The 16254-nt window shown below is 42.5% G+C and overlaps 2 protein-coding genes across 2 annotated transcripts in view; both read right to left on the bottom strand.

Moving 5' to 3' along the window:
• LOC124278889 (rho guanine nucleotide exchange factor 9-like) overlaps window positions 1-12211 on the bottom strand; it is a 115712-nt gene extending 103501 nt beyond the window's left edge. The window contains exon 1 of the transcript XR_006899212.1: window positions 4249-12211. The gene's annotated coding sequence lies outside the window, so the exon portion shown is untranslated. The remainder of the gene's footprint in view (window positions 1-4248) is intronic.
• Window positions 12211-16254, bottom strand: part of LOC124278891 — a 21913-nt gene continuing 17869 nt past the window's right edge. The window contains exon 2 of the mRNA XM_046714688.1: window positions 12211-16042. Coding sequence (XP_046570644.1) covers window positions 12233-15913 — 3681 coding nt within the window. The 5' untranslated portion in view covers window positions 15914-16042 and the 3' untranslated portion in view covers window positions 12211-12232. The remainder of the gene's footprint in view (window positions 16043-16254) is intronic.

Below are 16254 nucleotides of genomic sequence, written 5' to 3'. Positions count from 1 at the left end.
TACATGGTGACTTGTCTGTGGTGCATTAGTGTTTCCTACATGGTGACTTGTCTGTGGTACTAGTGTTTCCTACATGGTGACTTGTCTGTGGTACCAGTGTTTCCTACATGGTGACTTGTCTGTGGTCCTAGTGTTTCCAAAATGGTGACTTGTCTGTGGTATTAGTGTTTCCTACATGGTGACTTGTCTGTGGTACTAGTGTTTCCTACATGGTGACTTGTCTGTGGTATTAGTGTTTCCTACATGGTGACTTGTCTGTGGTACTAGTGTTTCCTACATGGTGACTTGTCTGTGGTATTAGTGTTTCCTACATGGTGACTTGTCTGTGGTACTAGTGTTTCCTACATGGTGACTTGTCTGTGGTCCTAGTGTTTCCTACATGGTGACTTGTCTGTGGTCCTAGTGTTTCCTACATGGTGACTTGTCTGTGGTACTAGTGTTTCCTACATGGTGACTTGTCTGTGGTACTAGTGTTTCCTAAATGGTGACTTGTCTGTGGTACTAGTGTTTCCTACATGGTGACTTGTCTTTGGTCCTAGTGTTTCCTACATGGTGACTTGTCTGTGGTACTAGTGTTTCCTAAATGGTGACTTGTCTGTGGTACTAGTGTTTCTTACATGGTGACTTGTCTGTGGTACTAGTGTTTCCTAAATGGTGACTTGTCTGTGGTATTAGTGTTTCCTAAATGGTGACTTGTCTGTGGTACTAGTGTTTCCTAAATGGTGACTTGTCTGTGGTACTAGTGTTTCCTACATGGTGACTTGTCTGTGGTACTAGTGTTTCCTAAATGGTGATTTGCCTGTGGTACCAGTGTTTCCTAAATGATGACTTGTCTGTGGTACCAGTGTTTCCTAAATGGCGACTTGTCTGTGGTACTAGTGTTTCCTACATGGTGACTTGTCTGTGGTACTAGTGTTTCCTACATGGTGACTTGTCTGTGGTACTAGTGTTTCCTACATGGTGACTTGTCTTTGGTACTAGTGTTTCCTGCATGGCGACTTGTCTGTGGTCCTAGTGTTTCCTAAATGGTTAGTAAAATATGACTAAAATGTAACTTCCCTGAAGAACCTGTGGGACATGTTTCCTAAATGGTGAACAGCCAGTTGAACTACCATTTCAGGTGTCTAAACACTGTCCAGTAACTGGAATGACAGGTACAAGAAAGAACACTTGCCATTGTACCAGATTGCATCCTCGAGTTGATAGAAAATGTAATTTCGAAACTTTGAGCACATCACTGTCTTCAAGGAAATATTTCCTCACTTTACAAGCAAAAGCACGGAAATGTTTTGCATGAGGTCAGTTGTATAACGAGTTGACTTTCAAATCTCCTAATTAGGTTAATATCTTCCCCATATGAGCTAAGGACTTACATGTTCACATTTTATACTGATAGAAAAATTGAGTCTGAACCTAATATTTGTAATTTAATACATAGGTAATTCTGAATGCAGATTACTGAAGATGTGTACAGTGAGAGTGAGCTTCAGTACCAGGAGCCTAACCCACTCTGCGTGAGGTTGGTAGTAGTAAAGATAGACACCAGTACCAGGAGCCTAACCCACTCTGCGTGAGGTTGGTAGTAGTAAAGATAGACACCAGTACCAGGTGCCTAAACCACTCTGAGTGAGGTTGGTAATAGTAAAGATAGACACCAGTACCAGGAGCCTAAACCACTCTGAGTGAGGTTGGTAGTAGTAAAGATGGACACCAGTACCAGGTGCCTAAACCACTCTGAGTGAGGTTGGTAATAGTAAAGATGGACGCCAGTACCAGGAGCCTAAACCACTCTGAGTGAGGTTGGTAATAGTAAAGATGGACACCAGTACCAGGAGCCTAAACCACTCTGAGTGAGGTTGGTAATAGTAAAGATGGACGCCAGTACCAGGAGCCTAAACCATTCTGAGTGAGGTTGGTAATAGTAAAGATGGACACCAGTACCAGGGAAGCCTAAACCACTCTGAGTGAGGTTGGTAATAGTAAAGATGGACACCAGTACCAGGAGCCTAAACCATTCTGAGTGAGGTTGGTAGTAGTAAAGATAGACACCAGTACCAGGAGCCTAAACCATTCTGAGTGAGGTTGGTAATAGTAAAGATGGACGCCAGTACCAGGAGCCTAAACCACTCTGTGTGAGGTTGGTAGTAGTAAAGATGGACGCCAGTACCAGGAGCCTAAACCACTCCGAGTGAGGTTGGTAGTAGTAAAGATGGACACCAGTACCAGGAGCCTAAACCATTCTGAGTGAGGTTGGTAGTAGTAAAGATAGACACCAGTACCAGGAGCCTAAACACTCTGAAGTAGTAAAGATAGGCCAGTACCAGGAGCCTAAACCATTCTGAATGAGGTTGGTAATAGTAAAGATAGACGCCAGTACCAGGAGCCTAAACCATTCTGAGTGAGGTTGGTAATAGTAAAGATGGACACCAGTACCAGCTAGAAGCCTAAACCACTCTGAGTGAGGTTGGTAATAGTAAAGATAGACAGAGTACCTAGGGCCTAAACCATTCTGAGTGAGGTTGGTAATAGTAAAGATGGACGCCAGTACCAGCTAGAAGCCTAAACCACTCTGAGTGAGGTTGGTAATAGTAAAGATGGACACCAGTACCAGCTAGAAGCCTAAACCACTCTGAGTGAGGTTGGTAATAGTAAAGATGGACACCAGTACCAGCTAGAAGCCTTAACCATTCTGAGTGAGGTTGGTAATAGTAAAGATAGACACCAGTACCAGCTAGAAGCCTAAACCACTCTGAGTGAGGTTGGTAATAGTAAAGATAGACGCCAGTACCAGGAGCCTAAACCATTCTGAGTGAGGTTGGTAATAGTAAAGATGGACACCAGTACCAGCTAGAAGCCTAAACCATTCTGAGTGAGGTTGGTAATAGTAAAGATAGACGCCAGTACCAGGAGCCTAAACCATTCTGAGTGAGGTTGGTAATAGTAAAGATGGACGCCAGTACCAGCTAGAAGCCTAAACCACTCTGAGTGAGGTTGGTAATAGTAAAGATGGACACCAGTACCAGCTAGAAGCCTAAACCACTCTGAGTGAGGTTGGTAGTAGTAAAGATAGACACCAGTACCAGATAGAAGCCTTAACCATTCTGAGTGAGGTTGGTAATAGTAAAGATAGACGCCAGTACCAGGAGCCTAAACCATTCTGAGTGAGGTTGGTAATAGTAAAGATGGACACCAGTACCAGGAGACTAAACCATTCTGAGTGAGGTTGGTAATAGTAAAGATAGACACCAGTACCAGCTACAAGCCTAAACCATTTTGAGTGAGGTTGGTAATAGTAAAGATGGACGCCAGTACCAGGAGCCTAAACCAGTCTGAGTGAGGTTGGTAATAGTAAAGATAGACGCCAGTACCAGCTAGAAGCCTAAACCACTCTGAGTGAGATTGGTAGTAATAAAGATGGACACCAGTACCAGCTAGAAGCCTGAACCACTCTGAGTGAGGTTGGTATTAGTAAAGATGGACACCAGTACCAGGAGACTAAACCATTCTGAGTGAGGTTGGTAATAGTAAAGGTAGACGCCAGTACCAGCTAGAAGCCTAAACCATTCTGAGTGAGGTTGGTAGTAGTAAAGATAGACGCCAGTGCCAGGAGCCTAAACCACTCTGAGTGAGGTTGGTAATAGTAAAGATGGACGCCAGTACCAGCTAGAAGCCTAAACCATTCTGAGTGAGGTTGGTAGTAGTAAAGATAGACATCAGTACCAGCTAGAAACCTAAACCATTCTGAGTGAGGTTGGTAGTAGTAAAGATAGACACCAGTACCAGCTAGAAGCCTAAACCACTCTGAGTGAGGTTGGTAATAGGGCAGATGGGTATCAATTGTACCTGGGGTTTGAAACCACACAAGTATACACATTTTCATAAAATAGATATTATGAATCAATGTCTCATTAACACATCAGCAAGGTATTATTGTATGCTTAAAAATTATCATCATCAAAATGGTTATCATCTTCATCATCAACGGGGTTATCATCATCAACATGGTTATCAGCAGCAGCAGCCACATGGTTATCACCACCATCATGGCTGTCATCGTCATGGTTATCATAAGCTGGTGAAGTGCGTATTTTGATCGAGCGAACCAAGACAAGAACAATGAAGGTAAGATACTTTACACCAACACTAAACTTTACACTAAAATGCCAGTCAAACAGATCATAGATGAGAGTGGTAGAGCTGACTACTAAATACTCATTGAAATATATGGTAATTTTTATATGTACTTACCTCCCTTGAGTCTTTTTCCCAGAAAGCCTTTCGTGTGTTCCAGTATCCACTTTCAGAGACATCTGGCAGACTTGACCCTGACACAGCACTGTGGTTGACTGTGGACCCAGCATAGGAATATCTACGTCCAGCCCCTCTACGTGGAGAGTACGCCATGTCAACGTGACCTGGGGGTGCCAACACAGGCGTAGCAACGCTGTCCTCCTCTATGTGTAAATCCACTGTCTCCTCTCCTTGGACGCCAACCACTGTTGTGTCCAAGTCTTCAGTAATAACAAGCTCACATAAGTCTTCTGTTTCATCATCTGTCACTGTGGTATCCAAGTCTTCATCCCCACATGTATTATCCGTATTCTCATATCCATAGTAATAAGAGTGTTCTGATTCTGTGTCCCATGTTTCAGAGAGCTGCTGCTCTGCCGCCTCTCCCCCAATGACACTGTCTTGCTTGGGGACACAAGCTGGGGAAATGCTGATGTTTTCTGAACTTGGTGCAGCTGAGAGTGAAACCTGATCCTCAGACTCTTCACCAGAATTTGACTCCACACACATTTTTTGCAAAATGGGGGACGCCTCTATGGGAATAAACTTTCCCTCAATCTCAGACAGGACGACAGTTTTGTTAGCATCTTGCTGGTCTTCATGGTCAGAAACATTACTTGAAACTTGTTCATCTGACACAATGATTGTTTGCATGTGGGATCTGTCATATTGCTCATCTTGACAATCTATCTGGGAGATATCACCAGCACAAGTATCCTTTAAACTTCCATTTGTAGCATCACTTATTATGTCTGCACTCAACTCAGACACCCTCACTTCACTTACAGCGATCATACATTTGTCACTCTCAGTACTGGCAGTGTCTCTGTGACTGTGAAAGTCTAAGCTGGTAGAGTCTTCATTAAATCCAGAGTCAGTTATACTGAATTTATCATACACACAAGTATGCATTTGCATTTCTTCTTGATCTGTGAAAGTCCCATCAAGTAAAGTTCTGTTGTCAAGGTTGCTCATAGGTTCCTCGTCGCCTATGGTAACATACACAGCAGAATCAGTAATACTAATGTCCGTGTTTACATCCATGCTCGCTTGCTCCAGTGTTGAGTCCTGTGGCACCATGATAACCACACAAGGTTTCTCCTTGTCCTCACTAGTAGCTGAAAGGAACACTTCCGAGGTGGACTCACACAGTTTGTCCATGCTGTCAGCACCAGCTTTCATTATAACATCTGCAGTAGTGACTGAGGAAACACTTTCACTACTGTCAGCAGACAATTTCATGCATTTGTCTACTTCTGGGTCTATTTTCTCACACTTCAGATCCATATTTGATGCCTGTCCATGTGTGGTATCCATATTAATAACAGTATGCATATTAACATTCCCACAGTCTGCATCTAAGGTGTTGACTTTGTCAAATATAGACTCAGATAATTTATTTTCATTCATTTGGCAAGTAGAATCTTTATCTGTCTCAGGAACAGCTAGAGATTTGTTCTGAAGTCTATCATACATTTGCCTTTCCACATTTTCAGTGCTGCTTTTTCTTCTACTCAAACAAGGTACTCCCAGTTTTTCATTAAAATGTGACCTTGCAGTCTCAAAATCCACTTTTTCTACACAAACACCATCATTATCATCCACATCTACAGATTTCTCCATCACTACATTGTCTCCACACTTCCCCCATCTGTCCACATTCACAGAATGTTCAATCATATCCAGGTCTTCAACTTCTGATGCCGATGTTTCCATTTCATTGTCAGGTTTATATTCATATTCAGATGAAGATTCTCTGTCAATATTTCTTTCATGTCTATTTCCTTGTGTTAATTTTATAAGGACCTCCTCTTGATCTTCCCTTGCAGAATCCTCAAACTCACTCCCACTCTCCCCTGAGTCGGACAGAAACTTTTTCTTCCAAATCCCCCCTTCCCCTCTTATCCATTTGTATTTCCGGGTTGGGGATGGGGAGGGAGTTGCAGGTGGGGTCTCAGGCAGTGGGGATTTGGTCAGCCTTTCACTGAGTGATCGTCGGATCTCAGAGACACGTGAGCTTTCAACAAACTTTTCGTCAGTTTTGTCTTTACACCAGTCAGTGTTTAACTTCTTGTCTAAACATTCTTCATATTCTTCAATGGTTTTCTCCACGCTCCCATGAGCAGACGGTACAATGTTCACCTTCTCTTTGCTCACTTTCTTTGAGGGTTTACTCAGGAATTTATTTTTGACTGTCTGCCAGTGGTGTAATGATGTTGTTCCAGTGGATCGTTTCAGTGCTTCATGTGACACTGTTTCAGTTGTCGGACACTCAGGTGAAGAAATTTCAGATGACTTGTCAACACTACACAAGTCTATTGATTCTTCCTTGGGTGGGGCTGTAGAGGTCACGTCTGCTTGTGAGGGACTGACTGTCAATTTGTAATCAAATTTGCTCTCAGTACTAGCTGAGTCAGCCCTGCTTGGTACAAAGTGTACCTCATTAATGACATCTTCGGTTACACAGTTCTCTGTGACAGTCACTACAGAGGTTTCTCCATCTAGCAGCTCAGTGCAGCTCTCTGTGGGAGAATTTTGTGCATCACTTGAATGAGGTTCAAATTCAAATTCATTACTTGTGACAGTAGTTAGACACTCAAAAGGTTGAGCATGCTGAATTATAATCACAGACTTGGGATCAATTTGCTCATCAGGTGTAACAAAACATGGAGACACATCAGAATAGCTCAAGTCAATTTTTCCATCAGCTGAGACAGATACTTTTGGTTTTGGTGATACAACTGGTGGTGCAGATTTTGCAGATTTGCTGTTTTCCATCAGAGGGGTACAAACTTCTTCAGTTTGCAAACAGCCATCTGCCATCAATGAGAAAATTGTGTCTGGTCTAAGAGGCACAGCTGCCTTATCCACAATGGCGTCTGCTTGTGATGTGTTGTCGTTAGCTTCCAGGGGTAATGAGTTGTCTGCTACCTGCAAACTGTCGTCTGCTGTTAGTAACCTGGCTGAAACAGTCACAGCACTTTCCTGCTTCCTCTCTACCACTGCTTCAAAGATTCCATCATTGTCTTTACTCTCAATAATAACATCTTCTTCTGCATTTAATCCAATTTCTTTGGCATCATTTATACTGTCACTGTCCTTTGAAGAACACACATCATTTGTGATATTTGTTACTTCACAATCGCTTGCATTAATATCTTCTTCAGATTTGGTACTAAATGTCTCAGACTTGTCATGCTTGACAGGAAGCATTGGCTGAGCTTGGCAATCTTTTTTCACCATGAATTCAATGGAGCTCACATGTGGCACTGTAGAGGTGTGGTCTTCAGGGGCTGTCTTATCACTCACTGATTGCAGAGCCTTTTTCATCAAAACATTACCTGTTTTAACTTTATTCACAGAGTCTTGAGAAAATCTTGAAGTAATGGCTTTCTGCTGAGCTCGAGCTGCTAAACTTTTTCTTACTGAGCTTTGTTTCAAAAGTTCAGATTTGTGGACAGGTTTATAAGTGTGTAGTCTGTTAGTGGGTTTGCTGATACTTTCCCCATCAGCCCTTGACACAGTCAACTGTAGTCCAATATCAGGAGGGTGGTTCTGGGTTACAGGTTCAGGCAATCCAGTTGATTTGGGATCCCTCGTCTCAACTTTGGAGTCTGGGTTTAACACAATTCTTCTCTGTATAGGCATGTTTTCATTATAGCCTTCAGGGTGCAAATTTCTCTTATCTATGACAAGTCTTCTTCCAGGAAGTCTTGCTGAAAGCTTATCACTTCTTGCACTCCACATTCTACCCCAGGTTTGGCTATCACATTTCTTAGTGGAACTCTTATCAGGTTTATTTCCATCCATGCAAAGTGGGTCAGTGCTGACATTATAGTTTACTTCAATCTCAAATCCTGCAGATTTTGTACCCCCTTGGGTAGCTGACATAACCTTGGAGGATTGTGATCCTGTGATGTTGTGTGTTGTGTCAGGTGACATGGGTACAGGATTGGGGGTGTTTTCTTGTACTTGACTATAATGCTTTTCTCCATACAAGAGGACAGTGCCATGAGTTTCATCAGGATATTTGTCAGCCTTGTTAAGAGTGTCTGGGGAAATAGCATCAATATGGCTTGCTAATTCCATGTCATCATGGCGACCGATAACTTGGAATCCTAGGTCAGACATCTCACACGATTCCATATTTTCCACCACATGCCAACTTTGTTTGTCATCAACCAAGTCTAATCTGGGTGGAGATTCATCAATAAATCCAGTCTTACCTTCACTTAATGAATCATAATCAATCCAATCCCGGTTATCACTGTCACACTCCCTCCATCCACCCAGTGCTTCTGCCGCCTCCTCCTTCAGTCTGAGGCTTGTTGAAATGTCTCCTGAATTCTGTCCCTCACGACTCCAGTCTAGATGTTCGGAATTGAAACTTGATCGCACTACATCTCCTGCCGTGCCTTGCACTTTCCCCAATCTGTGTGAACTGGGGGATCCCGTGTCTCTGATCACCCTACCATCCCTTCCTTGTAAAGCACAAGCTAACACAGTTTCAGTTTCTGGTTTGAAAGTATCAAAGTTTTCCTGGGCCCTGGATGAATCATAAGCTATATGCGAGCCTGAAGAGCCAGCTGTCTCTGTGGTACATCCTTGCTCAAGTTTATCAGAGTTTCCCGAAATATGAACCAGTTTATTTATTGAGATTTTATCACTTCTATCAAACTGCCTTTCAGAGTCCTCTCCATTTTTATCATACCCCATGAATTCCTTGGTTAAAGAGAAGCCTGCATCTTCTGTTGCTTGGACTGCCATTGGCACCACAATTTTGATATCTTCCCTCCCTTCAGCCTTAATTTCTTTAACCTGAGATAATTTCAAGAGCTTGCCGTCACACGCCCCAAGGAAGCTACCTGTATCTTCTGAGACTTCAATCACAGCAGCTGTCTCAGTGTCAGGATTTTCAAAAACAGAATCTACAATTTTAGAGGTTGAACTGAATTTTGTTGGGTGGGGAAAGAAGTAGCCAAGCCCTCCCTCTCTCTGATGTAAATGTTTATTATTGGTATTTTCTGAGGTCAGGTTGTGCCTGTTTATGTTATCAGAGAAACTTCCATCCACTGAGGCCCTATCAACATGGGAAGATAGGCTGCAGGGCTTCATGAGCTGACTATGCACAGCCAAGGCCATCTCTCCACTCACTTCAGGTTCCTGTTTCCCTTGACCAGCTGCCTTAGATGATAGATATTCCCCCTCTCCTGTCATCTCAGACAATAAACTATCCGCCTGATAGCAGCTCAGGTTTACCATTTCTGAAGGTGCTTCAATTGACCCATCTGAATCTTTTGACATCTGTCTATCTGACAATGTGGATGCAAGTGAGATGTATTTCAAATTTTCCTCAGTTCTCATATGTGCCACAGGGAACTCTTCTTGCCCCTCATTTACAACGCTTGTTTTCATCTGGTAGGAAGGAGATAGGGCTCCATGTTGACCCTCATTTTCAACTTCTGCATTCCTATTGGTATCAGTTTCTTTCTGTGAATGGAACCTGTGTTTACTAATGTTAGCTGTGTGGTTTACATTAACGTGCTCTGAAAAACGGTCTTGTTTTGAGTCAGCTGGAAAAGTACTGTCACTCATAATTTCCTCTGTATCATTACTAGTTTTTAAAGCACCACTTCCAACATTAGTGTTCTCACCATGAGACTCACAGCTATCTACAATTAAAGGCACACTGGCCTTAACTGAGACCGAACTTTCATCTTCAAGTAAACTGCTGTATCCAAATTCATTTACACTGTCAGGTAAGTTCATTTCAAGCGTACTGCCATTACCTAGATTTTCAGCTGCTGAATGACAGGGGACCAAATCTATGTGCATCCTACTGTTTTCTGTCACTTCAGAATTTAAAGGTGTTCTGTCATATTTGGTATATTTATTTCTCTGTAGGTTTTGCACGGTAGGGCTTTTATGGTTACTTCCAACTTTGTTTTTGACTGTTTCACTTGAACTACAGGTATCTGCTGCACTTTTTCCTTTCAGCCTTTGCTGTTTTGTGAGCTGGGAAGATTTACCTACTGCAGTATGAGCCTTTGAGGGAAGTCGTGCACTAGCAGGTTTGATCCTTGAACTTGGGATAGTAATTCTTGAAACATTGGAACCTGAGGTTTGAGTCTTGTTACTTTTACTAACTGAAGATGCTCTTGACACACTGGATATATCTGAACATATTGACCATCGGTCATCATCAAATCTACTATCCACAGATCCTTCTCGTGTCGAAGGTCGACTCACATCACTCAAGTCCATTTCAGCTGGTATCTTAAGTCTCATCAACTCCAGTCTTTCAGCTGTATATCTCTGTTCTAGGGCTAACAATGACCGAGAATTTGAAACATCGGTATGTGATTTCTTCAATCCAGATTTCTTTGGTAATTTAGATGCAGTAGTTTTCAACGTCTTAACATCAGTTCTTGCGCCACTGGCACTTGCATCCATCCCACATTTTACTGACTGAGCAGGAGATATTGGGGATTTCTTACAGTCAGACTTTGGGGATCCTGGCGATGTTTTGGAGTTTATTCGTGGTGAAGATGGAGATGTTTTCTTTGAATAGAATTTTACCTGTGTGCTTCTCCTCAACTCACCTTTAGTTGATGTCAGTGACTTTGGTTTAGTTTTCAACTTCTTAGATGCAACAGTTGACTGGTCACTGGCTGGACATGAATCTGGCTTATCCATTGTTTTGGTTCCTGGTCCCTGTGAACATTGATCACTGTCATCCATTTTATCTGTGTCATAGTCACTGATGCTTGGAATGACTTCTTCTAAAATGCTGTACTCACTACAATCTGTATCAGCAGCCAAGGGTGACAACTCACGTTGTTTGCGATTTATGTTTTCTTTCAAGCTCTTCTTCTTCAATGTTGGCTTGGAATCACTTTGGACATCACAGACAGCATCCTTGTAGTTCAGAATATTTTCACTGCAATTGTCTTTCTTAGGACGAATATTTCTTTTTGATGTTTCTGCTTTCTTCAGTGCAACACCTGACAATGTCAATAAAGTAGTGCCAGTCTTTGCTGATTTCTCTGTTTTATCAGTAGGTATACCACCCTTAGTAGGCCCTTTGCCTTTATCATGAGTAGTGCTTGGCAATCTTGAAGCCCTTGGCAGTTTTGAAGTAGGTTTGTTTGTTTTGGAAGTGGCTGAACTAAAACTTACAACACTATCTGTATCATCATCCACAACAGATGACCGTGGTGAGTTAGAACAACTTCGCTCATGCTGAGGTATATTTGAGCTTGAAACTTTACTTCCCACTTGTTCTTTGGGTCTTAGGCTGATTTTTGCACTTTGCATTTCAGTTTTCTTCAGGCTTGAAGGAGATGTTTTCTTCATTGCCTTGGTTTTTTCTTTTGGATCTTCACACACAGATTTAACAGATTTAATTTCAGTGACTTTCTTTTGACTTGCTGAGACACTGCTTATTGTCACTCTGCTAGGAACCCTTTCCATTCTAATATTTCTTGGATCACGTGCTGATAGGCCTTTTTGTTTAGGCTTTCCAGATTTTGATTCTGTTGATGTGACAAACAGTGTTGGGGACAATGACCCTCCTCTTTGAACTGAGTCAAATGCAACAGGTTCTCTCTCACTGACACAAGTAGCAGAGTCCTTTTTCTTTTTCCAAGTGCCTTTGATATTTGAATTATGTACAGTCTTTGGTTTGGCACAGTTTTTCTTTGTGTTCACTGTCAAATCAGGTTTATTTGAAGTGGATACAGGGTTTCTTAAAGGTTTCTCACCTGTCTTGTCCCTCTTTATTTGCCTAATCACCTTGTTGTCACTTTGAACTCCATCCTTTTCAGAAACTGCATCTTTCAAAGAATTCATCTTGCTTATTTGAGATAATGACCCATCTTTCAGAAAATGTTCCCTCTCAGAACTACTTCGATTACTATCCATTCCACTCTCAACACAACTTTCATATGTCTCGACATTTCGTCTGGTTTTTTTCAACCTTGATGTCACATGATTCAACCTTTTCTGTAAATTCATTTGCTGTTAGGCTATTATTTTTCAGTTCCTCTTTTTCTCCCCTGCAGCTTTTCTGTGCACCGCTTTGACTGTGATGTGCATCAACAGTCTGACCCATCTTCTCTGACAAATTATCATCCACTTTTCCGCACTTCTTTGATCTGTTTTGCGATGAATCAGATTTTGCATTCTGATGCGTCTTAGGTGCTGCACCAGTACTTTTGGCAGAGATGGCTCTATTCCTGTGTTTCTGATGAGTCCCACTGCTGGATCGTTCACTTTCTTTCTCAGATGTACAACTAGGAACACTGACATCAGATGAGGAAACAGAAGACCTTGGAGAAGTTAACATCTTATCACTGGATTTTAGAGGTGGTTTATGTGTAACAATGTCACTTGAGCACGTCTTAAATTTAATTTTTCCAGAACTCTCATTCTTCCTCCGTTCTTTGTTCTTTCTCTCCATTGGAGGAGAAAACATTGTATCAGGGCTGGTGGGCGACTTCACCATTGGTATCAACTTCTTTGCCATTTCCGGACTACTTTTTATAGCTGATGAAATAGTAGGCCTCATCAGCCGTGAAGTACAATCATTATTTCTCTTTCTACTTGATGCTGTTTCAGCTGATTGTATACCAGAACCACACTCTATTTCTTCAGCCACTTTAATGTCCAAGGAAGTATGTCCAGTCTGTCGTTTTAATCCCTGAGTCTTCTGTTGTGGTGGTCTCATATTTTCCTTGATAGGACCACTAGATTTAGTTGCCATAGTTCTTTTCTGGTCAGGATAAAATATTAGTGGTGCTTGGTCTGATATGCAACCATTATTAACGCCACCATTTGATGGGATATAGTTATTTACCTGGTCTTCACCATACTCCACATATTCAGAATGCTTATAATAATTACTCCCATGTTGAACCAGGTAATTTCTGTCATCATTAAAATCACTGAACATTCCACTTGCACGGTTTTCTCCATCAGCTGCCGCAACAGAGTCTATATCTTGAAAGTTTAGTCCATCCTTTTCAATGCCAACACACCTTTCACTTTGAACAAGGTATTTTCCACATCTCTTTGAAGATGAGCCTAACAACAGATCCCCATTGCTGCCTTCTGCCTTTCTCTCCTTATCACCAACTGATAGCACTGCCCGGGGGAATCCTGCTCCTACGACTATGCCTAATGATTTCCCCCCTGCATCTGTTTCTGACAGATTTTCTGGTGCAGAACTCATACAAATTGCAGCATCAGGCGGGGAAGAGTTTTTGTCTGTTTGAGCCGATGTATCCTGCTCTGATAATGTTACAAGATAGGACACACTATCTGAAATTAGCAACAACTCACTCTTCTCATATATCTTGCCATCTTCACTGAAAGTATACTCACGTGAACTTGATGTTTTTGTTCCATTTTCAGAGGCTTGAGTAGAATGGACTTTGTGCTTTAGGGATTTACTACCTCCTGAAATTGTACTGGCAGAACTACATGACACATGTGTATCATCTCTGTAAGTTTTTTCAACACTTTCACCATACTGATTCCCATCTGAAACTGCTGTTACAGTTCCAGTGTATGAGTCTCGGTTAAGGAACTTTTTCTTTTTCACGTTGGGAGCTTTTGCATACTTGTGTGAGCGGTGATAGCTAGGAATACCTGACAGTTGTTTCTTGTGCTGGGTCGCTTTGCCTTCATTTCTACCAACATTTCCTATTTTTTCACACACACGGAACCCATCACTTAGAGAGCTTGCAACGTCATCAGGTTTATTATTGCTTAAACACGCACCTCCTTGAAATCTTTCAGCAGAATTCAAATGCGAAACCTCCACCCTGCATACATCTGTGTTTTCACAATCTGGCTGTTCATCTAATGAATCATAATTACATTCCGTGTGTGAAATATTTCCTTGTTTGAGTCCGCGTATTAGTGGCTGGTTAGCAGGCGCATCGCACACTACTGACAACTCACCGTTATTCAGCGATTGCCCGTACTTGATCTCCGTCACAGCACATACCGGTGATTCTAATCCCGTTGTTATCTCTCCATAATCCTGTTGTGCATTATCTGAAATAGTACATCCCTGTCCCACTCTGCCAGTCTGTGCAATTATTTCCTTCCGTCTCACAGTACGTTTGTCACGGGCTATTACATTACCATCCACTGATCTTTGACAAATTTTACGAGACGCTCTGGCGCTGCCTACATGTGACGCGTGTTGGGTGGTGTCGTCTGCTTCTTGTGTCGTCTGCCTGACAGTTGTATCCACGCATGTCCTGTCACCGATAGAGACTTCTTTCGTCCCTGCCACACCTCCGCCCTGAATGGAGTCCGAAGTAGCGTGGAACACCTTTTCTCCAGATAAGCCTGTTATATTCTCCCCACTGCTTGCGCACCTTCCTTCGTCTCCAATTTCACGTCGTCTGCTCGCTTTACAATCCGTGCCATTTCGGTCTGTTATCTCTGCTCCTAATAAATTACCTGGCAAAGAGGTACAGTCCGATTTGTGAACGCTGACAACCCGGCTATCCACAGAGCGGGATTTGTATGACGTATCTCCTCCCTTAAACTCTTGTCTTTGTGAAGTAACGGACTTCCGTTGACCACTTGACTTCGATAACACTGCAATTTTACTGGCTTTCAGTCCACGCTTATTCTTATACCCACGTCTCTCACCGCTCTCCATGTCCCCTGCTATGTGTGAATGGTCGAGAAATACTTTCTCCGATTTTTTCTCAATACTTCCACTCTTGTAACAATTATTCTCGTTGCTGTTCCTACATGTTCCGGTTGTTCCCGATTTTTCCACCTCCACCGACTTGATGTTTCCATTTTCACGCCCAGATATGGGGTACCTCCCCCTTTTCTCCTTCAGTCCACTTTCCGAATTACATGGTGTCCCGTTCGACTTTAAATTGTTTCCATTGAGAAGAACATTAACATCCGACTGGTGTTGCAGCCTACACTGGATTGGATGCAGTGGGTGGCAGGCTTTGCTGTGTATTCCTCTTCCTACCTTGGGCCTGTTTGATGATTGCTGCAGGTTTCTGCTTTGGCTAATGTTACGTAACACGGACGTACTCTGTTTAGGAAGGGTAAAAGAACATTTCTCGTCTACACTCACGGCATCAACATAATGATTCCCCAGTCTCGGTGATCCAAGCCTAGGCTGACTGCTGAGTGAGGCGAAGGTTTCCTCGTCCCGAACTTTCCTCGATCGATCGATATTCGTCGGGTCCAAAACTTGGCAAAGTCCACTGTTCTCACAGCAATTGCTTCTCAAACGCGATCCCAGTCCCCTCCTTCTGATACCGGTACTTTTACCTTTCTGCTTAGCACTGTTACCCACGAGAACACTGCTGTCACCAAAATGAGATTTGTCCAGTGCATTTGTCACACGCTCTGTGCTTCCGCCTTCCAAAACCACTGTCAGCCTCCGAATTGTACATTCTATTTTACCTCCCTCCCCACGACGTGCAGTTACATCGATATTGTTTGTTCTTGTGTTGCTCACAACGCCAGCCCTGCTCTGTGTATTTGGAATAGCTTGTTTGTTGGTCTTGTGAGATTTCACGTTTCCCGCAAGTCGACCAGAACCTCCGGGTCCATTCCTGTTCAAGTTAGACATTCCACCCGATCGGGTACATTCTTTAACCGTTTATAATGCTGAACACACGTAATAACCGGATAGGCTCAGGGCAACGTTTGTCAGTTTGTTGTTAAAATTCTTTTTTACGACGTCAAACGCCACAGGTACCTGAAAACATAAAATCACTAAGTAGTCAGCCTGAAAGGATAAGATGAGGAGTGATCAACAGAAGAAGAGAATTTGCTGAGTAAGTTTATATACATGTACTGTAAAACTCAAAATTTGACTGATTGTAAACATGTAACGTTTCGGGTTTTCTGTTGGCAGTAGTCTCAGAGCCGCCGGTATTACTCCAAGATGTACTTAAAGCAACGAATGAT

The sequence above is a fragment of the Haliotis rubra genome, unplaced genomic scaffold (assembly GCF_003918875.1).
Source record: "Haliotis rubra isolate DU_JTF1 unplaced genomic scaffold, ASM391887v1 Scf243, whole genome shotgun sequence".
In the NCBI taxonomy this organism is placed as follows: domain Eukaryota; kingdom Metazoa; phylum Mollusca; class Gastropoda; order Lepetellida; family Haliotidae; genus Haliotis; species Haliotis rubra.
The sequence above is the reverse complement of the archived record's forward strand: the minus strand, read 5'-3'. Positions and strand labels throughout refer to the sequence as shown.